The sequence below is a fragment of the Embiotoca jacksoni genome, unplaced genomic scaffold, assembly GCF_022577435.1.
Source record: "Embiotoca jacksoni isolate LCO1_2020_lvr unplaced genomic scaffold, fEmbJac1.0.p SCAF_32, whole genome shotgun sequence".
In the NCBI taxonomy this organism is placed as follows: domain Eukaryota; kingdom Metazoa; phylum Chordata; class Actinopteri; family Embiotocidae; genus Embiotoca; species Embiotoca jacksoni.
Window position 1 is genome coordinate 3,862,192 of NW_027185384.1, and position 22,442 is coordinate 3,884,633.

The following is a 22,442-nucleotide window of genomic DNA, read 5'->3' on the forward strand; positions in this document are numbered from 1 at the left end:
GCAACGTGCCTTTCCTTTCTCCAGTCACTTCTCCCTCATGCTCTCCAGTCCACCTTTTCATCATCCAAAATCTCCCCGTCACCGTCTGCCCATAGGCCCTTCCACCTCACACACAAACACACGCGCACACACACACACACACACACGCGCACACACACACACTTCCATCTTCGCCAAACATGACCAAAAATCACCCTCATCTCCCTTCACCCTCTTCAAGCCTCTACCCTTTCAAAGCAAGCCACACTCCTCTTTAGAATCTCTCCACTTGTACATTCATCTGCAGCTATCTACTTCTGTCTTTTCAGTATTCTTCAGGATCTCTGCTGCTTAGGTTTTCTTAGTCAACTCGTACACTCTAACCTCCCTACCTCCCTCCCTCTCCACATCCATTCAACCGACCTCAACCTTCGCTATGTTCACACTTCTCTTTTCTGTCCTGCATTATCTCCCACACTGCTATCCATATTCAATATATGCTCCTTTCTCTGCCACATTTCCCCCCTTCTTCACATTTCTGCCAATACTATTCACACCTTCTGGCCATCATCTCTTTCCCCCTCTCTCTTCATCTCGCTATCTTTCCACACTTATCCAGCCCAGCTATTAGAAAAAAGGACCCTTCTATATGTCTCCACTCTCCATTCCTCAGTTCATCCCTGCCCCCCCCCCCACCACACACACCCCCTCCCCATCCTCACCTTGTAATTCTCCACTCTTGCTGTAGAGTTCTCGCCTCTGCTCTCTCAGGTAGGCACTCATGCTGATGGCATGGGAAGACGATTCGAACCTATAAACCACGTGAAAGGTTCAACAAGTGGACACGACAGTACAATATGGTGATATGGATTTTCGAGGTTGATGACCAATATTAACAAGCCTGTTGCTGTGATGTATTGTTTCATATTTCATCGTCTTTGGATGAGCACAAATCAAACAGAAAAAGGTGAACTCCTTACTTGAAGAGCGACTGCTTGGCACGCTGTGGTTTTTTCTTTGCAAAAAAGGCTGCAAACTCGCTGCCAGTGCTGGCGTAGGAGAGCTGAGCCGACGGCTCTGTGGCACTGCGGCTGTTCTTCACATCCAGGTACTCCATTAGCAGGACCTGAACAACACAGGAAGCACTCTGTCAAAAGCTAAAAACAAAAGGGAATCGACGTATAGGAAGTATTTCAGTTTGATTTTCGAATGGAGAATTGTATTTAAACTCGATGATGCATGTTCGAGCTTTTACAAGCACATGCTAAATGCAACTCAAATACACATAATGACAGAGCGTCAAAAGGACAAGAAAAATGATATATTATTTCCAATAGCAGATGAAATATAAATATATATATATATATATATATATCATAGTTTTTCCAAACTGATCTAGAAGTCCATAAAACATAGATGAACATTGTCTTAATAGATAACAAAGACAAAACTAATAGAACCACGAACAACTGCTGTAATATTTGCATATACTATTTAATTAATACACAACAACATGGCAAAAAGAAGAAAAAAAAAGAAAATTATAAAAGAAAAAAATTTAAGAATTTGGCTGTTATTCCCAAATGTATTGCATTCACATGCCTCATCCTGACATTACGTCACCTCAGATACTGTGACATGAAGACTTATTCATGGCTTGAATACTCAGATGTGTATATATATATATATATATATATATATATATATATATATTCACCACCTCACTGGAACATGAAGCTGAATCCAATAGTTGCTCTCTGTGAGGTAAAATGATTGTAGTGTTGGACTGCAAAATATGAAGTCGCCGTTGCTGACTTTGATTTAAAAATTTGGACCATGTGCTTTGATACTGCCAAGCACTGCGGCTCACTGAAGTGCTTACACGCTTAGAAACTTAACTCTCCTTCCACTGTCCCTTTGATTGTAGTTACATTTCACCTTTTCACAACATGCGGTGAAACAACCATTTACTGTCAACATGACCACTCAGCTCGGTTGCATCACTCCACAAACATTTAGCTGACTAATCCTTCTATTTTTAAATCACATTTAAATGTACGATGGAAATTAAATGTCATTCATTTTAAAAGAAGATTAGCTTCAGATGTTGTCAGCAGTGGGTTTTGTAATTTACTGCAGTTTGCATTAACCTGCATCACAAATCCTGAAAAAAAAAAAATCCAAAACTTTGAGATGGAGGAGGGCCGTTGACATGACCGGGTGCTTTTGATGACCGCTGTAAAAAATCTTGTCCTCCATTTCCCTGATCTGTCTGCATGATCCATAGTGAAATCCATCAACGTCTTATCATGCTTCATAAAAATCTTATCAACTTCTAACAATAGTCGAGAACAAGCACGCTGAAACTCCGGCCAGACAGAGAAAGTTCACTTCCTCCACTCTATCATTCTATCTGCACATTCCTTCTGCTGCTTTCATTGGCTCTCATTTTTCAAAATCTCTTCGGGCTTCATCTCTCATTTCTCACATTTCTATTTTTTCTCTATTGCTCTGTCTACCTCAGTTCATCTTCCCCTTTCTCTCTCTTCATTCCTCTCTCTGTGTGAATACATATGTTCTAAAATAGCCTCCCATATCTAATAGCTTCATAATTTAGCAGGGCCATTTAGCCTGTGTGTGTCTAATTCTGAGGCGCAGTGTGGGTCAGCCCAGAATGGGACAGGAGTAATGGCTGAGCAGATGGAGATCCATCCCAACCATAATGATGTAATTAAAGCTGTGGAGAGCCACCCCCCTCCTCCTCAGCCCCCCCCTCCCTCCCCCGGTCATGCATGGGAAAGCCTTCATGCGCTAGCATTGATACCAATTCAAGTGCGAACACATGCACACATCTGTAGTTGCACATCCATGAAGAAATAATGCAAATCCATGTATAATTGGGTAAAAGCGTCTGTTTACATCCAACTACAATCAGAGGTTTCAATGCAATATTTTGTTCTTGTTGTTTTTAACAAAAAATAGGATTTTCTTTTTTTTTCTTGAAAAGTGATGACAATAATGAATTTTTGCAACTTAATACGCTTCTTGTATTAAGTTAAATGATTCTGGGATCAGGTCACCTGTTCGCACATTTTCATGTAAATATAAATGCTAAAAACACAAAATCTCCCACCACACATGTAATTACTCTCTAACAGACTTCTCATCACAGGCAGCGCTGGAGGCCATATCACACATATGCCCTCTCCAACTAGCAACACCAGAGCGACCACTTGCCACCAGCCTCATGCTGCAGCTAATCCTATCAGTGTATTAATTACTAATGATGAGCTGATGGAGCGAAACCCCCACTTGCTTGCAAGCTAACACCCAAGTAGACTTAATGAAATGCCAGCGCTGGGCTGATGAAGGGGCTCCGACCCTACTTAAATTGCATTAGCCCAGAGACAGAGTGAACTTTGGAGGCAATTAACTGGACTGCTAGGACAGAGAGAAAGATAGAGGCGGAGAGAGATGGGAGGCAGAAAGTAACACCGAAGGAGAGAATGAAAGAAGGAAAGATAACGGAGGGAAAGAGTTGGGGAGAATAGAAAAGAGAGGAGGATTATAACAGGAGTGAAAATTGAAATGAATGCTAATGAGAAGAGGGAGAAGGGAAGAGAAGGAAGAGGAAAGTAGGAAAGACAAACGGTGAATACAAGAGACCAAGTTAAATAACTAATTAGTATTTGCTGATGTACCACCTCTAAGTGAAGTTGGAAAAAAGGGTTGGTTTCCCCACCTCTACTTAAGGGACCTCTGACTAATTCTGTTCGGGGCCCCATCTCACCAGTCTCCCTCCAAGAAGCAGCAAACCATGTTCCACAGCTAATAACTCACCAGAGTACATTTTCTGTTTACATCACCTCAAATTTCCCAATTACTGTTGTATCCATTGCACAGCTGCCACGGTAATAAGTGCTTCATTGATCCTCACAAAGTCACTTTGTTTTTATTTGTGCTACAAGTCAGAACAATGACACAGACTAAATATATCTCTTTGTCGTCGTGCCATGTGCAAACTAATTGTCAAGAAAAACAACAATTTCAGAGACTGGGGACACAATCCTTGTTTGTCAAGAAATAGTTTTAGTTTAATTTCTTGTTGTAATTGACGAGCATGGCATTGAGGCAATAATGCAATTAGTTAGTCATTTATTTCTTGAAATAAAACATGTCCAAGTTTTACTGCAAGCACTGTGCTGAGCTAAGGTCATCTCTAGCTGTCAGCTATTAACATGTAGGCGGTGGAATTATTATTAAAAAAAAAAAAAAAAAGACAATATACACATGATATAAGTAAACAGCAGTCACACAACATACCACACTACCCAGTATCTGTTCCACATAAACCTAGTTGCCTGGCACTGAAAGCTTCAAATATAGCAGGAAATTATGGACGCAAACCTAAAATTAAAAACTATTTAAGGATCAACATTACTGCAGGTTGGCAGTGATCTAATAAACGATGCTTTACAGGTGAAAGTAGTTTTGGCCCATAATATGCTTCCCATTAATAAAGTTCAATGTGATGTAACTATAAGGAACAACTTTGTAATGAAGCGTTTCCTCTTGTTCCAACATTAATGAACTTGATATCGGAAAGTACTCCGAGATGTTTGATTAGTTTGAAATGGTGAAATGTTATTCTTCCTGCCTGTGGAAGATCTTGGTAGTTTGCTATTCAATAAAACAAAGAACCACACTTCCAAAACTACTCATAGGACCATCCAGGATATACTGCACTTACCTCCATCCAATGGCTGAGACAATCTTATCTTCCGACTTTCTTAACCACCAGGTCAAGCACATAAAATCCTTTTAAAACGACCAGAACTCCAGGCACAGATCTTATTACTGGCATATGTGTTTTACCCGACAGCTCATCTGTGACGTACACTTAAACATGACAAAGAAATACTGAAACTAAGGAGCTTTACTAGAGCTTGCACTGCTAGAAAACAGAGAAGAAAGAAAGTAGGAGCAGAAACAAAAAGGGATTTGGAAGAGATTAGGATCATGAAGTGGGAACAGACTGAGAAAGACAGGACAGGACAGTGATACAGACAAAACTGGGGAATTGGGAGACAATAGGGACACAAAAGGCAGTTGTGAGAACACAAGTGATGCAGAGAGGTAACGGTCAACCAGAGTCAGCTCAGGAATGATCAGCAGTCTGATTGCAGTTGCTTTAGTGACCAACACACAGAGCATCACAACAGGGCAAAACTCCACAAGTATGAACTCATTATACAGTACACAACATGTATTAGTAATGTGCCCCAATGCCCAGTTCCAAACAGGAGCCTTTAGTAATGAAGTAAAATTGGAGCATGAATAGGTTCTGATATTACTGGTGTTGAAAGAACAAGCAATCCACAAGATGGAAATGAACTCATGTCTCTCTCCGCTTTTCCTGCTTTGCTTGAACAGTTCAGGTCGAAAACGCTCGATAGCATCAACTCGGCAATGCTCTTACTTCTCAATATGTCTCTGCTGTATTAGTTCAGCTGACTTCCACTGTGACTTCCACTTAAAGGTCACAGAGAGTTGACGCAGAAGAGGAAAGAAACTGCTCGAATTCACTGGTAATTAAGATTCATGGATGAATCTGTGGAAGAGTAGATGGAGAAAACAGGTGGTATGAAAAGAAGTGAGACACGGGTAATGGGTCTTCACACCAAATAATAAGACTGGAAGATCGAGACTTCATGTCAGCTGTGTTTGTGTGTTTATCTGCATGAGCAGGCGCACGTGCAAAACACACGTGTTTGAAGGGCTCTCCTGACAAAGGCAATCATTTCCACCAAGCTATTCAACCAGCCTCGCTCTGCACTGGAACGGCTTGGGTCTCGTCCCAAACTCAAATCAGTCCACTGGGTTGAGTGCTAAGTTAAATTAAAAAGTAGAGAAAGCTTAATGGAAGCCTTCCTTTGTAATTCATTAGCAGCACTCCCATCTACTTCTTCCTAACTCAAATGTTCTGAAGTCACCCTTTATGTCCGGAGGAAGTGTGTACTCATCTTCTTCCATTCTTTCCATTAGGGCCCCAAAAGCCAAAGGAATCAGTGCAATTAAGAGAGCATCACTCAGAGCTGTGCAGGTGTGCTCTCGTCATCGGGTAAACTCAGCAGTCAATTGGCTATAACTCAGGAAATATATAAATAATATGAATAAATAAATCTCGTTTCATGTTCTCTTCCCTTGTTCCTGCACTTCTCCCTCTTATTAAGACGTCTTAAAAGCAGCCGAGAGAACAATCTCAACACTTTGCTTCATTCTCGCGGCTTTGCTGAAATCGTCTGTTTTCCCACTAAATCTCTTGGCTGGTGTCTTGTCACAAAACATATTGACTGATATCCCTTGCTGCGAGCTTGAAGTTAAAGCCCAAAGTGTCCTTGGCCGTCAAAGAGAGGGCTCTGTACACACCCTGTATTGATTGTGTTCCAGAAACTTCAATAACCTTCACGAGTTCAGACAGAGCTTCAGCCACAACTACTCTCTCAGCAATGAACTGCTGCTAACCAGCGGGAGTTCCCACCTGCAGCGGGCTGCGTCGAGTCAATCTTTTGAAGGCTATCTTGTTGACGGAGGACAGGAAGCCTGAGATCCACTATATTTCTCGATGTCCTTGCTGCGTCCCCAACATGTTCAGTGATGTCAAAACGATCAGATGTGTAATTATTGTTTGAAATCATGACCGAAGGGGAATGAACAGAAGTGTGTTTTGAGTGGGGGGGGGGGGGGGGGGACAGCAAAGCACGAAGTGACGGGGTTTTATGGAAAATGTGGTCTCATCAAATAAAATGAAGCAACCAAAATCCCATGCGTTTCAAACCCAGTTTCGGTATTCTACGCTGCAGTCACAGAATTTTATGACTCGGGTATTTTTTGGTAAATTTAAGTGTTTCCAATTCTGGCAATATCACAGCCAAAAATTGATAAAACTCCACAAAATGCGCCACATTTTTTGAGATAAGCTGCTGCAAAATGAAGCATTTCTAATTACAACTATCTAGAAGTGTGCTTTAAGTCAAGAGTCACTTTCTCTGCAGTGAAAAGTCTTCATAATATCTGGCTCATCCAGTTGAATTACCACATCTGTCCAGTCCAAATCACACACGTTGATGATCTTCCAAAAGGAGGACAACTGCGACGACCTCATCCGAGACACCTTTTATGTAAAGCTCGAGTCACAATGGCGTCACACATCGCTACAGCACAACATATTGTATTCTCTTTTGCGACACGTAATCTGTGTCAAGTCCAGACAGTTATTGGAAAAACATACAGCGGCATTTAATTAAGTGTCCAGTGATTTTTAATACAGTAGATGTAAGGAGAGGGTGGAGCTGAGAAGGAGAAGACTTTACGACACCACGAACATGGTGGACTTTACTGCGCTCGAGCAATATGTAAATATGACAGTGCTTTGAAGGGTAGAATAAATGTGACATGTTGATTAAAATGTTGGGCGCGAACAACGCGGCGATGTCTGCGCTTCATATCTAATTAAAAGAGCTCATTGTCGTCTGGCTGCTCTCTGGCAGTTCAATTCGCCTCGTTTTCACTCTGTTGATGGGCCGAGAGAACACGGTGCATATTCAAGCAACTTGTAGATTTATATGTTTTTGACACAAACATAACACGCCCCTTTGTCTTGGTAATCTTTGGTAATGAAATGAATCGTTTATGAAGCAGATTTAGATTAATCTATGGGCTCTCTAACATTCAACAAGAAGAGCAGGAGTGTAATTAGGAGTACAAAAGACCACCAGACGATTCTGCATGGAGGCAGTTCATTACAATATATCCCATAACTTCAGGAAAGTAATAGTACAGAAGAAAAAGGCGCTTTGACAAAAGTACGGAGAAGCACTTTCACATCTATCTTATCAAAGTTTCCTTTCAAGATTTGAATCTTTTATTTTGTGCAAACATCACAGTAGCTCAGTCCTTGGTCGTCCTCTTCTGTCTTGCGTCAGTAAAAAGTGTTAATAGATTGTTTGAGGCCTCTGTTTAACATTCAGTGATCTAGGAATCAGTTCTTTCAGAGGGCAGATCATCAGCATCTATCCATATTTTCGAATGCGGTCTCAAAGTTCCTTCGTTTGTCGCAGAGAGGAAGCCACTCATTAAAAGGGTGATTTGCACTCTGGTCACACGCTCGCAGCAGACAATGGACGTGGCGAGCAGTCACACAGCCTCAAATCCTCGCAGAATGCGCAAATGGCAAGCTAATTAGCAAACTTTTCAGCCCTCAAACCCAACGGCTGACAAGGTCAAAGGATGACGGGCATCAGTAGCCACGAAGACACTGGGTGCCAAATATACATTCAATAAAACTCCCACTGGGCCGTCTTAATTAAGAATGAATGCAGAGGTTTATGATCTGTGATCTTTTATGAACTGTTACCCAATTACCTGATTTAGTATTGTGATTCCATCTTGGTCATAATTCAAAGGAAATTTGTGGATTTTCTCACTTGGCACAGATTTTTGTTTTGATTTATGGCTACAAATAATGATTATTTACATTATGGATTAATCTGTTGTTTTCTCAATTAATCAATTAGCTGTTTGACCTTCATGATCTTTTGATCTTGGTTTATTATAATGGCGGACGAACAAAACCAGAAAATATTCACATTTAAGATGCTGAAATCTAAGAATTTTGGCATTTTTTCCATTTTAAAAAATGACTCATTATTTGACTATGAACATATTTGGCAATTCATTTGCGATTAATCAGCTCGTGATTGCATCTTTATTTTGCCATTTAAACTCAGAGACTATCACATCAAACATGCCAAGATGATAGCATGTCCTAACTGTGTGCTGCTATACTGTATTTTTGAAGGAAAAGCATATTAAACATTTATGAAGACACACAAACTCTTGTCACTGTGATTCCTTTGATAAAAACAGACTCCTTTGAAGAACAGGATATTTTCTGATGGAAAAGGGAAAGAAATTGCAGTCATGGATAACTGGGAAGTAGTAAGGGCATTTGGTGGTGGTGGCATGCTTGGAAATGTAAATTCAGCAATGGTGTAAATAATCAATAGATATACTCACACACATTCTGCGGAGAGACACTTGAAAAATTGTCAAGTAGCATTAAAACACTCCTTCCAGCATCAATACTCCTGATTATCATCCAGTTTTTCTTATGCTTTGAATCAATACTTGAAGCACACCGAAATAAACAACCAGCAGAAGCATCTCGAGCATTTCCGAACAGGGATTAAAACCGTTACATCCTAAAATCTTGTTTACCTTCTCCCCACTCTGAGCCTACCGGGCCTCACTCGTACATTGATAAACGGCGTTTCCCTGCCGAGGCCTTGTAACTGGGTGCACCCTGTGTTTCTGTCAGCTCTCGCATCTGTCTACTGGTATGTCATGTGGAAAGGTCAAGCTGGTTTCTCCACCTTTTAAAGTGGAAGAGAAAAAAAAATAACACCAAAAAAGAGGTTTCTGTGCAGACATGTGAACTGCAATAAGAGGCACAAGACAGGAAGGGATTCAAATGATATAGCTGAAAAAGATATTCAAATATTTGGTGACAAAAAGGTTTAACAAGTTTTTTCTGTGAGAATGAAATAACACCTCACTAAATCTACTTAACTGGAAACGTTGCAAATGCAGCCTGTCTCAACTGAGCAGACAAGAAGCCAAAGTATTTCCTTACCTCGCGGTAGGCAATTGTTCTGTTCAAGTCTTCACACCAATTACAGAAGTATCACTTTTAAATTGCATATTTTGCAGTAAAATACTGTTTGGACATTTTACAACAGTTACAGTTCTTATGCAAAAGAAGAAAGAAGAAAATCTCAGGAGAGCTGCGCGAGGAGGGACGAACATGAAGATTGTAACCAGAGTGTGGCCGGTGCTGAGTCGGCCCCTGCCCCTTTGTGGGTCTTAAGATGCGAGATAAGAACGGGCTCAGAATTCAATCAAATTTAACAGAGCCACTGTGGGAGCAGTAGGAATTTAATTTCTCTCATTGCTGATATGTGACTCTCTAAGACAGAGTGGGCTAAACGAAGGGGTGAAAGGGAGTGTGGGAGTCGTGAGAGAGCGAAAGAAAAAGAAAGCCAGATAATGAGATTAAGGAGGAAATTACAAGTAGCAAGAGCGGTATGCACAAGGTATTGGGAAATTGAGAGACCGTAATACAGACACAGCAGGAATGATGCTGAAGAAGGAAGGGGCGGGGGAAATGGGAGAGTCGGAGAGAAAGACGAATGAGCAGGGGAGAGATGAGAGAAATGGCAAGAAGGAGGGAGGGGATGGACGGCGGGCCTTTATATTGATACAATCGGTCAGGAAATAATAACACGAGTGACTGAATAAGAAAACCTCATTTCACATAATGAGTATTCTAATCAAGAGATTACATTATCTCACATCACGGCACCAGGGGAGAGTGGAGCCCCTGGCAACTGGGAGTTGGCAGTGGTCGCATGTTGGGGAATGGCTTCATGCCTTCTATAACTGTACTGGTACAGCAGAGCTATGACAGTACATGCCTATGCATATTCACACCCTGGAAAACACACGTACATACACCTAAACACACTATGCGTATTCATGCATGCCAGCTGGAAAACACTCAAGTTACTGGAGGGAGGAGAGCCCGACTGTGTCTCACTAGAAATAGACACAGAAATACACGGGCTTTCAATTTAACTGGGCAACAGCATTCTGTCATTTTATTTATTTTTACACTTGTAATGATCAGTAAAAACACTGTGATTACCACGGCAACAATCAACACTTTCAAGTCAGTCCTCTGAGAAACTTTGCTTCCTGCTGCATTTTACTGCCATAACGATATGTTGTTTTCTAGTCTATCTTGTATATATATATATATATATATATATATATTCTGTGAATCTATAGGAAGTAGATACCTGATAATAGTCTGTTAAATTTTAGGAATAACCACCTCATTCCTCTTCAACAATATCAGACACCAATAATAGAATAATCAGTAATAGAAATGCCACAACTCACAGGGAAGGAGCATCATGGAAAACACTATTTACACACAAACACACACACACAAACACACTTGCTTCGAGAGCAACAACTGCCACAGATTTTCCTCCGAGAGTCACCACAGGGTCAGCTCAACAGCTGCTCATCCCCTCCAGCCAATCAAAAAGGAGCAGGGATCAAGAACCCAGCATAAATACACGGCAATTAAACAACCTAAAATGAATCCAAGCAATCAAGCCTCCCCCGTCTTTTTCGCTTGTTGACAAATTGAATGCCATCCATCACATCACCGCCACTTTCTCTACTGATGCATTTACTGTAACAGAAGGTGAAATAAATCAATGCTTTAAGTAAAGATTGGAAAATAAACCCAGGAGGAGTACATCTCCATGTGAATAAATTAAAAAACCTGAGGGATTGCCAGTGAGGGAAATTAAAATGCTACAGGGGCTGTGCTACAATAATGGCCCTATACTTAAAGTAACGATGGTACATATAATGGCCACTAAAAGAGGATAATAATACATCTACCAATACCATACGAATCTACCATAATCCACTGGGCTGCAAGACATGGCAAACTTTGCTTTCTGTTATCCAAATTAACTAGACAGATCACTAATCTGATACCTATTTAATCTTTATAGCTTTGTTTTAACGTTTTAATATTGATTCGAGTGCCCTCCTTTTCATGTGCACAGGCGGCTGTCAAATATCTGCCACAAACTTGTTCATACTTTAAACTATGCTGAGCACATGCAATGATCTGGGTACATCTCTGCTATCACTGTTGCTAAAAAACTGACCTGCAGCACGGTCTGGATCTTGGCAGAGACATCCGCCTGCTCGTAGAGCTTGATGTTGTCTTCGCGGGCCCCGCCCCGACACTGCACCGCGATCTTCTGCAGGTGGGTCAGCACCACACTGTGAGCCTGGGCCACTGCCTTGAACTTATCAAACAACAGCTCCAGCAGTTCCAGTAGCAGCCTGCAGAGGGAGCCAGAGAGGGCAGAAAGGGAGGGCGAAAATGAGAAACATCAGAGTGGGGAATAAATGGAGATGGAAGAGAAGATGGATAAAGAGCGGGATCAAGTGAACTCAATAATGCCAACAAACAAAATGATTTTTACATCTAGGATAAAAATTCTAACACAACTCTACCGCAATATGGCTGTGACTGTAAGAGCTGCTATATCTGACTGGCTACTTGATGTGAAGCAGACATCAGGCAGAGTTGTCAAAAAAGAGAAGGAGGAAAATAAGAGCTTTTCGACCCAGAAATCTATATTGAGTGAAGTTCTAATTACCAGCTGGCTACTGCAGTTCCCTGTTCTAATTCACAGTTTTCTATTGAGCAGATACTTTGAGAGTTTACCTGCAGTAACAAACCAGCACCTGGGCAGGCTATTGAAAAAGTAGTGAGCCCCCCAACCTGGACTCAAATGAACAGCCACTCTCATTAGTTCTAAATGGCACTGGCTGAAGAAGAGAGTGCAGCCAAAACCAAGCTGACCTTCCACTTGATCCGAGTGCTACACTCTTGATTGAGAACTCACAGCTGCCTCATCCACGCTAATGCTTTCATACAGACTTTGCTATACCTGCTTTCTGTACAAGGACAAAGCTTTCAAAGTAAAGAGGGAACACAGGTTACATTAGCCGAGTCTGAATGAGTTCCTAGTGCACCCATGCCACTGAGTTCCCACTTTATTTTAGTGGAGGCATTACAGTTAATACAAATATAATCACACTGTTTGTCTAACACCCGTCTTTCAGTGCGCTCCTCTGCCATTTTAATTGGGTTTCATTCAATTGGTGGTAAGTGAAACATGTTTTTCTTTTCCAGATGACGATGGCTTAACTCCCCTTCTTTCTCGTCACATCTCCTGTCTCTCTACACTTACTGTCAAAAAAAATGACATACAAATATACGTGTATATCTTGCAGCTTTTTTTTCTAAATTTCATCACAGAAAGAAACTATGGCCAGTACAGTACCTTAATATTAAATGATGCAAAAAAAGAGGTTGCCATAAGAGGCTGTTGTGATTTCCTGAGAGGATATAAAGATAATGTGGAGCCAAGATGGATGTTTCGCTACGAGGCATTTCAGTTGGCTGTCTGTCACTACACTCACCGTAGCATTGGGTAAATGTTATTAATGGAGGGAAACGGGGGAACAAATCACTATGAGCTATAACTCGGTGACTGTAAGAAGTTGGTGACGTGAAGAGAGGAGCTGTGAAATGCCAATGAGTCAAAGAATCTCGCTCATGTATAAACATGGAGGACTGACAAGAAAAAGGATGCGTAGCATACGTGATGCACGATGGGGAAAAGAATGCATGATAATGCATGCATGCATAACCAAATTTACAGCTCTGACCTTGTCACCTTTTCTTTTGTCACCCACAGATAGACGGCAACGCAACGTGTACACAGCCCGGTGCTCCTCATTATCTCCCAGCGGAGGCCATCCTAATCTATATTGTCTGTTCTTTGAGACCTCACTTCTCATTTCCCCTCAGGATCGAAGCTGACACACATGGCTGATAACCGGTCGGGAAAGATAGCAAAGAGCACACAAGGACATGCAGTCTCAAAGTGACCAACAGCGGGACTCTCTGTGTGTGTGTGTGTGTGTGTGTGTGTGTGTGTGTGTGTGTGTGTGTGTGTGTGTGTGTGTGTGTGTGTGTGTGCGTGTGCGTGTGTGTGTGTTTTAGGAGGACAACAACAGCATCCAAATTAGATTATCATTTGGTCGGTTATCAGTCACAGATCATTAAATACGTGTCTACGGAGTGTCAAAAGAATGCTATTGAAATATTAAGTGCGCCTGCTGTCGTACACAAATGTACATACAGAGCAGAAACACTCATTCATGTCTGTCCCTTCCAGTGATCACTCTGCTGAAAAATAAAATACCAAAAAGGGACAAGCAATCCATCCTGTGCTCAATCAATGTCCTGGTCTAGTTTGTTGTTTTTTTAAAATTGGATTTAAAATACTGAGGCTTTTATTTTGATGTTCTTTGGTTGTTCAAGCATTTCCTCACTTTAAATCGGCTCTTTTCTGGAGGGAAACAACGAAAACAAAAAACAAAAATTAATATATGTTTTTGCAATGTAAAATGAAGCAGGCGAGTATGAGTTCAAGTCTGATTTGATGTATATTAAACTGAACAGATCAGTGCGCGGTGGGGGAACCTGTATCATTGTGGAAGTGTGATCAAGAGAAAGGAGTTGTAAAGGGAAAATGAACTTCTAATGGAAATGAGAACATAAAGCTCGGAGAGCAATCCACACACCGACATCTATACCATAAAGTGCTGAAGTGTTGCCTGCAAGTCTGCAGTGCTATAAAATATAGTGTGCAATATTCAAGACCATTGTTCCCTACAAGTGGTACACTGGTTGGAGTTTCCATAGCAACAAAAGCACTGACTTTAAATCAAATCGAAGTGAACATAGGGAGAACTAGGCGTGTATGCATACAAATACAAATACAAATGCAAATACAAATACAAACACACACACAGCGCTCACACACGCGTACACATACAGACAAACTTAAAACAATCAGCGAGGAGTGGAGTTGGGAATGAGCTACATGGTGGCCTATTACATCGAGGTCAGAAGAGATTCAGCAGGCAACCGGAGGAGCAGAGCAGACGAGGCTGGAGAGAACATCCCTGACAGAAAACAAGACGTTCCTCTTAAATGGTTCGGGATCAGTGGACTGAGACCTGTGCTTCTCCAGTCTGTATGTGTATGTCTGCAGGAGACGACGTGACTGCTTTTAAAATATAACAGTCCTCTACGGCAGGTGTGAAATTGTTTGCGTGTGTGTGCGTGTGCGTGTGCGTGTGTGTGTGTGTGTGTGTGTGTGGGTGTGTTTAACCATGACTTGTCTGCGTTTAAAGCAGCAGAGTATCTGTTTTCATGGTCTGAGGCAGGTGCGTCTCCAGTCCTAGCCTTTACTGTGTTTCACACCTGGTTGACTGTCTGACTATGAACACTCTGGGACTGCATTCAAAACATGGTGTCTACTGCCTTTACTGTCAGTTCTAAATATACCTAAAAGACCCACGGCAAGCAACACTAAAATGACTGAAGACTTCTCCAAGCCATATCAGTATAATAAATAGCTCTACTGTATTAATAAGAATCTGCAGGGGAGGGGAGATGCATTCCTAGCCTTGACCAACCACTGGAGAGAGTGGCTACCTTTTATTTAATAACATTGGGGAATATAATCCAATGGGAATACTATCACTTCAGAAGAATAAGCAAGCAGGCAAATTAATAAAACTCTTAGAAAGACAAAATACTGATGGGAATACAAGGTGCAGCTATATTAAGGTCTTTTTTTTTTTTTCAAAGGTAAGCACAGTAGCTGCTAATGCTTATTATTCCTCTCAGGCAAACATGATCTTTTTAAAAAGATGGCTTTCATCTTCACACATAACTGACTTTACCTCCCATTCCCTCTTTATTTACTATTTACTATAAATCTCCAATTTTCCCTCTTCGGTTGTGTTGAGGCCACGATTCTTTAACACCGTGCCTTCCTTCTTTACCGTACCTTGGCTGGCTCTCCTGGGCCAGGTTTTCTCCCCTCTGGTAAGCGTGGTCTGCTATCTGAGTGGTGGACCTCTTGACGATCTGTTTCAGCTCAGGCTCCAGCCGCTCCATTATGGCTTTGATGGTCTCCGGGAGTTTCTTCAACTTGGCTAGAGCCTGAAGAAAATGGACAATACAAATATTTTACTAAAAGCAAAAGCACCACAGAGACACTTGAATGAGAGAACATTACTACAGCGATACACAGTAGTACATTATTGTTATTATTATAATATTATATTAATATATATTATTATATACAGTATACATTACTACAGCGTATAGTAGTATTCAATCATGTGTATGTACCCTGATGAGGATGCCCATGAACTCAGCGCTGTTCTCCTCTGGATCCACCTCGGGGAGGTCTGTTTGGTTCAGGTCCCGCATATCCTGCTGCAGCTCACGCACTAAACAAGGTACACACTCAGGTTAGCACATAGTGTAACTGCTTATGAAGTATTTATAAGCACAAATTATTTCAGTCATGGACAAGTGTAAAAATACTATAATGAAATCAAATAAAAAATAAAATGTCTTGGCATTATTTTGCCATTATTATATCATATTATTATCTTTTTAGTGATGCAGCACACTAAAACAAATTCATTCATAGCTTGAACTTTATTAATATATGTCTCTCTGTTTTGTGCGCGCGCACACACACACACACACACACACACACACACACACACACACACACACACACACACACACACCTGCACCCCGAACCCCACCCCACACTGTCTCCATCTGATTTAGCCACATTTGCTGCTAAATTGAGAATGGCAGTATCGAGTGATGCTCTAATTTCCATTAGATGGGTCCTCCCAATTCCCCATCAAAGCACGTTAAGAGAGTTAATGTTTATGGCAAGTTAATGGACTTTGGGTGTATTTCCTCTTTTCACCCATTCCAACTGTAGTTTGTGTAATAATTATGACAATTACCATCTACAAATGAGGTGCTCTAATGCTATTAGACGAAATGGCAGGCAAGGCCATTGATGGAAGCCGGTGGCTGCGTCGCGACCGCAGTTGTTAACATGACGGTAAACAGGCACTTACTGCCTGGTGGTAGCTAATTGCCAGTGTTCTCTTTGCATCGTGTGGGGAAAACTGTGGTTTAGCTTTTACTTTTAGGCCTCCAGAGTGGGCGATTTGAACAGATATCTATCATGTATTAGCGATCACTCCTACATTTGTGTGTGTTTATGTGTTTGAGGTCATGGCGCACACGTGCACGCCAATGAGCTGAGCTGAGCTGAGCTGAGGGAATAACAGGAGGTGGAGGAAAAAAATACACAACTGAAATGACAGTTGTATAGCTGACACAAAGTACATAAGGAAAAGAAATAAACACAAAAGAGAATGAGCCAAGCGCGGAGACGTACAACAGTTTCATAAAGCAACCACTAACTGGCATAAAAATGTTGACCACATCACACCTTTCAGGGAACCCTTGCCTGTCAGTGGCCATTATATGCTAATGTTGCTAATCTGTCACTGTCACACTAGTAAAGTTGCAGCAACAATAAGATAGAATAACTTTGGATGAAGAGCGGTATGTAGTGTGTGATGCGTTGTTGCCTGGTATCCACAGAACTAAGTACAAAACGGTGAGTCGCTAACTTCGAATGCCAAGAGTGGGTGGTGAAAAAAAGAGCCAGGCTTAATATAAAAACTCAGAAACACCAAGGGAACACCAAGTTATTGCAGGATTAACTTTTTTCATTATCTTCTTGTTTGCGTTCCTCTGTGCTCTGCCTGGAAGGAATGCAGTGCTGCCTCGACGCCCCGACAACCAAGCGAGAATTCATAGAATTTCTGAATACAGAGTCTGCATTATTAGTCTGTGTTAAAGCGTCAGTTACCAGTTTGAGCGTAATAAATGCTGTTCCCCTCCTGTGAAGGCAGAAACACTGGGTGACTAATGGTACAGTTAGGAGGGCAAGATTATCATACTATCAGCGAGGGCCATTGTATATTAGGATCGCAGTGAAATATTTTATAAAGCAAGAAAAGAAACGTATGTGTGTGCCTGTGTGGAAAGTTATCTGTTCATATGTGTAACAAGACTTCAGTCAAGTGTTCAGACCTTTGTATAAAAGTCTGGATCAGCGGTTTCTGTGTGTAATAATGTGCGAGTGTATGTGCAAACAGGGCTGGTTATATGCATACCGATAATGACATGCAAATGGGCGTAAACCAGAGTCATAGTAATGACTTTGTTATCACTAAGAATATCAGCACAGTTAAAACAAAATTGCACGCTAAAATCCACACACGCTGTCCAAAGAAACCTCCAACACTGTTAGATGATGTCTTCTAATATTCTCTTAATGTTTGCAATTTGAATGGGGAGAAAACACATATAACGCATGTTTTGTTTTGTTTTTTGTTTGTTTTTTCATGAAACAGATGATTAGAATTCCCACCTCCTCTCTACTTCCCTTTTCTTTCAGTATAATCTTTTCAGCCACAGCCTACTTTCGTTTCTCCTTTACCGCCTCTTCCTCCCCCCGCCTGAGATGATCGAAAAACTATACCGCTGCTGGATCCAGCTGTGCTGAACTGGGATGAATCCAGAAGCTTGCGTGGAGTCGACAGGCTGCTGACATCCAACACAGGCATGGGAGATGTGTCTTTGGTCATGGAGCTGCGAAGAGAACAACCGTCCAGATTAAACATTATACTCTGTGTCTCATATAAAAAACATGCTGCTGCAACTGAATGAGAATAAGAGGCTCCAATTAACTCCAAAATTCTGGAGTAATAGCTTACTACAAGCATACAAAAGTTTAGTATGCACCAACAGACTGGCAAACACTAACCTGCCCTTCCCTTACAAGAACAATATACTGTTATAACAAAACGCTTTGCATCTGTGCGTGCTGGGATTGGTGCTGCTTTCCAATGAGCCATTTATCAAGCCTTAAGACGGAGGTGAAAGCAATCCAGATCCTTTAAGTTGGGCGGGATAAACCCAGTGTGCCTGCTAACTGAGTGGGGTGTATGGAGGCTGGCTTGTTGTTAGAGGCGACCAAATACAGGAAGGCCGGGACCTGTCACTAGCTGACCCTCAGTAATAAATCACTAAACCTCACCAGCCCACTGCTGCCATAATTATTGCACCCCACACACACACACACACACACACACACACACACACACACACACACACACACACACACACACACACACACACATAAACACACACACATACATACACATACACATACACACACACACACACACACCAGTGCACCACTTTAGCTGAATGCTTTCCATGGAACACTGCAGCATCAACAGTGTGTTCAAAACCTCTGTGCCACATTAGCCCTGATGAGTTATAGGCTACAGGCACATCCTGAAATGAAGAAACTGGCCCTCGGGTCACAAAGGCGTAACTTTAGTTATTCTCCTAGTAGCTGCCAAACCTATTTTATCATTTGAAGTGTCACTGGTGTCAAACAGAAACTGCGGAAGCCGTCATTCTGTCAGCAATGGGCAACGAACATTGGTTTAAATGAGGTTTGTTCCCTGGAAACCAAACACTGCTATATGCAAACTTTATATCTCAGATGTTCTTACATCAGTGCAAACAACCTAATTAGTTATCAGAGATTTGCTGCTGTATACCTCAACCAATAAACATATTGTCATGTTTGTTCCTTTGGGGATTCACAGCACAATGTAGAAAATACAAAGAAACAGAGCAACAAGCTGTAATTGTTGTCAGTAATGGTCTTGGTTTCCATTCAGTAAATAATTGGTAAGTTGATGCAGCAATGGAATCATTTATAGTGAAGGCACATTACAGTTTAAACTTTGAGAAGTTTAGAATAACACACTTTGAAGGCCATATTTCTGTCGACTTCATAATATGCAAGCAATAAAAGCTTATGGGAACTTGGACCCAAACAAGCGGGCTCAAAGATGGATATTCAGAACAGCATGATTTATTTTCATCCTCACCTCCTCTATCTCTCAATCTTGCACATATTAAATACTATATTAATGATAACACTGTAAGAATATACTGTATAAATATTCTTTTGCATGAATCCATATCAGTAAAGCCACAGCTTTGCTAAATCCAACACGGATTTTTATAAAGGGAATGAAATGAAATGTGATTAAATGAAATCCCTAATCCTTTCCTACCGTACTTTATACTTATTATGTTAAGCTTTTGAACACTAGTTGTGCTATTTTGCAAAATACTGTAAGTCCTTGCGCGAGTACGGAAACAAGAATAAAACGGAAATCCCAATTTTTCTCGAAATGCAAGAAACTGCTCCTTACCCTGGAGGTCGAGCAGCATTCTTGTCCTTGTTCTTGTGTCCCAGGCGACTTGTGGACTTGATATAGAGGTGTCGGTGCAGCTCATCAATGAGGACCAGGTGGATGTTGAGCTTCTTGCTGTGGAGCTCCAGGCGCAGGTCCCCGAGCCCCTCGACCTGCAGCAAGGGACCTTCTAAGGACTCCACAGCTGTCACCTGCATATGACAACATACCAGCCAAGAGCCAGTTATCATTTAGTTGTAGCTGCCAGGTTCTGTGGCATCTTGTCTTACCACTTCAGCCAAAATGATACCATTTGTGTCCGCTATCAATACATACACTTTAAAAAAATTTATTGAATAATGACATTTTATTTTATTTGAAATTTTACTGCCAGGGTTCGCCTCACAATGTCACACCAAAACAAGTTTCCCCCAATACTACCCCCAAGGGCCCCAGAGCTGCAACCTGGACTTAGAGCTGTCCAAGATGATTGTGATAAAAAAAGAAAACTACGAAACCAGCCAGGGTGTTTTTCCCTGGTGTGAGATCTGGGTGCAGCCAAACCATTCTCCAGCGCTGGCACCGCACGGTGGAGATAGGTCTGGCTATGCAAGACGATTCTGAAATTCAGCCTCATCAGACCAAAAAAAACAAAAAAAAAACAAAAAAAATCATGCAGCAAAAGTAATTACGACCGCTCTACCTGCAAGGATAGGAGGGCCACATTTAGTATTCCTTGATGCTAAAACAAAACTCCACAGTACAAACATAGGCCAGTTATCTACAGAAAGTTTCACCAGGAAATGAAATCAACCCACTCGCCTGTGACCAGTGCTCCTCTTTTAGTGACGAATCCGTTACTGAATGGACAGATCATTGTAACAGCAGTCAAATTAGCCTGCCAGGTTAAGCAAGCTTTAAGATGAATGACAACTCCCTTTTCAGCCATCTCCAGCTCAAAGTAAGTCATGTTTAAGCTTCACTCCAAGTTTACAATGAGATGAACAGACACTTAATAATTGCTAATAAATTGAATAAACTGTAACCTATTTTTTTTTTTATTTATCAATTTAAATAACTGAATGTATTATTTTCTACAAATGTGCATACTTTACATCCTGAAACTGTATTTATCACTCGTTCTTCTTCACTCCATTACATTAAATGTGCCGGTTTGTATGTGTGTGCATTTCTGTGTATTTCAATGGGTTTAATAGCCAGATGATATCACTGTGAAGAAGAATATTTGCATGACCAGGGCAGGCCAGAAGGGAATGTGGAGTGTGAGTGTGTGTGTGTGTGTGTGTGTGTGTGTGTGTGTGTGTGTGGGGTGGGGGGGGGGGGGGGGGGGGGGGGGAGACGCTGGGTAGGGGACATGGGTCAAGTGTGTGTTGATGCAAATGAAAGTCACATTAGTGAGAAGATGAGCTAATGCGCTGCATGATCAGCCTTCTTTGGCTTAATATAATAACTCGGCATGGCTGCAAGGCTTTGCATGTTCTCCGTCTGTGTACAAACCTCTCAGATGTGTCTGTGTATGATTATATGTGTGTGATTGTATGACTGTAAATCATTTAACGTTTATGTGTTGCTGTGCATGTGTTTGGGGGGGGGGGGGGGTATCTCATTACCACTGGGCTGGGATGACAGAGAAAGGCAGGTTAACATCATTAGCAGACCAGGCCTGTCAGCATAATGAGGAATATGAAGCCTCTAGTGAATTTGCTGTGGAGCCAGAGAGACGGTGGGAGGGGAGAGGAGAGGAGAGGAGAGGAGAGGAGAGGAGAGGAGAGGAGAGGAGAGGAGAGTTTCTACGACCAAAGTACGCCTCGATTTTAACCAACCCCACGGGATCCAAGGCTGCCATTCAGTAAAAGCCAGAGAGCAGAGTCTGAATTCTAATTGTCAGCCCTTTGAGATAACCCTCACATAAACACACACATGTACACACAGTTAAGCCACAATGGAGACGAGAGCGACATAGAGAGGAGGGCAAGCTTGTCTACTATTGCTACAGTACTGTAATAATGACAAATGTGTCTGCAAGCATAAAAAAAGACAGCCTTTGTCATAGTGTCCCAATACGGCATATCATCCAAAACACAGAAACTCTAACAAAAAAAAACACCTTTAGATTTCTAATTTTAAAATATATTCGGTCTAATAATCAAATTTTTACAAAACATTAGTAAAAATGTGTCAAAGTTTACATTATTCATATGACTAGTTTGAAATTATTAAAAAAAATGTCAAGGTCAAACCTCAATGCGCACTTCAAATGTACTTCATAAAAAAAGCAATATATTAAAAAAGTTTGACAGTTATTGAGTTAAAAAAGGTTTTCTTATCAACTTGCACTCAGATGGCTGTTTATCATCTGTATAAGTACGTGCTTTTATTTTAGCTCACAAGGTGCATTTATTCCATCATGTCAAAAATAAACCATTTCAATAAATGTAAAGGTAGGTGGAATCATTCACATACCAAATATGTTGTTTTAACGGTTATTTTGCATTTTAATACCATTTACAAACATCCTCTACTTC

The 22,442-nt window shown here is 41.3% G+C and overlaps 1 protein-coding gene across 1 annotated transcript in view; it reads right to left on the reverse strand.

Moving 5' to 3' along the window:
* exoc4 (exocyst complex component 4) overlaps positions 1-22,442 on the reverse strand; it is a 115,632-nt gene that overhangs the window by 90,665 nt on the left and 2,525 nt on the right. The window contains exons 4-10 of the mRNA XM_069164888.1: positions 19,915-20,108; positions 18,156-18,265; positions 15,917-16,017; positions 15,570-15,724; positions 11,793-11,973; positions 960-1,105; positions 702-790 (exon numbers count right to left, since the gene is read on the reverse strand). Coding sequence (XP_069020989.1) covers positions 702-790; positions 960-1,105; positions 11,793-11,973; positions 15,570-15,724; positions 15,917-16,017; positions 18,156-18,265; positions 19,915-20,108 — 976 coding nt within the window. The remainder of the gene's footprint in view (positions 1-701; positions 791-959; positions 1,106-11,792; positions 11,974-15,569; positions 15,725-15,916; positions 16,018-18,155; positions 18,266-19,914; positions 20,109-22,442) is intronic.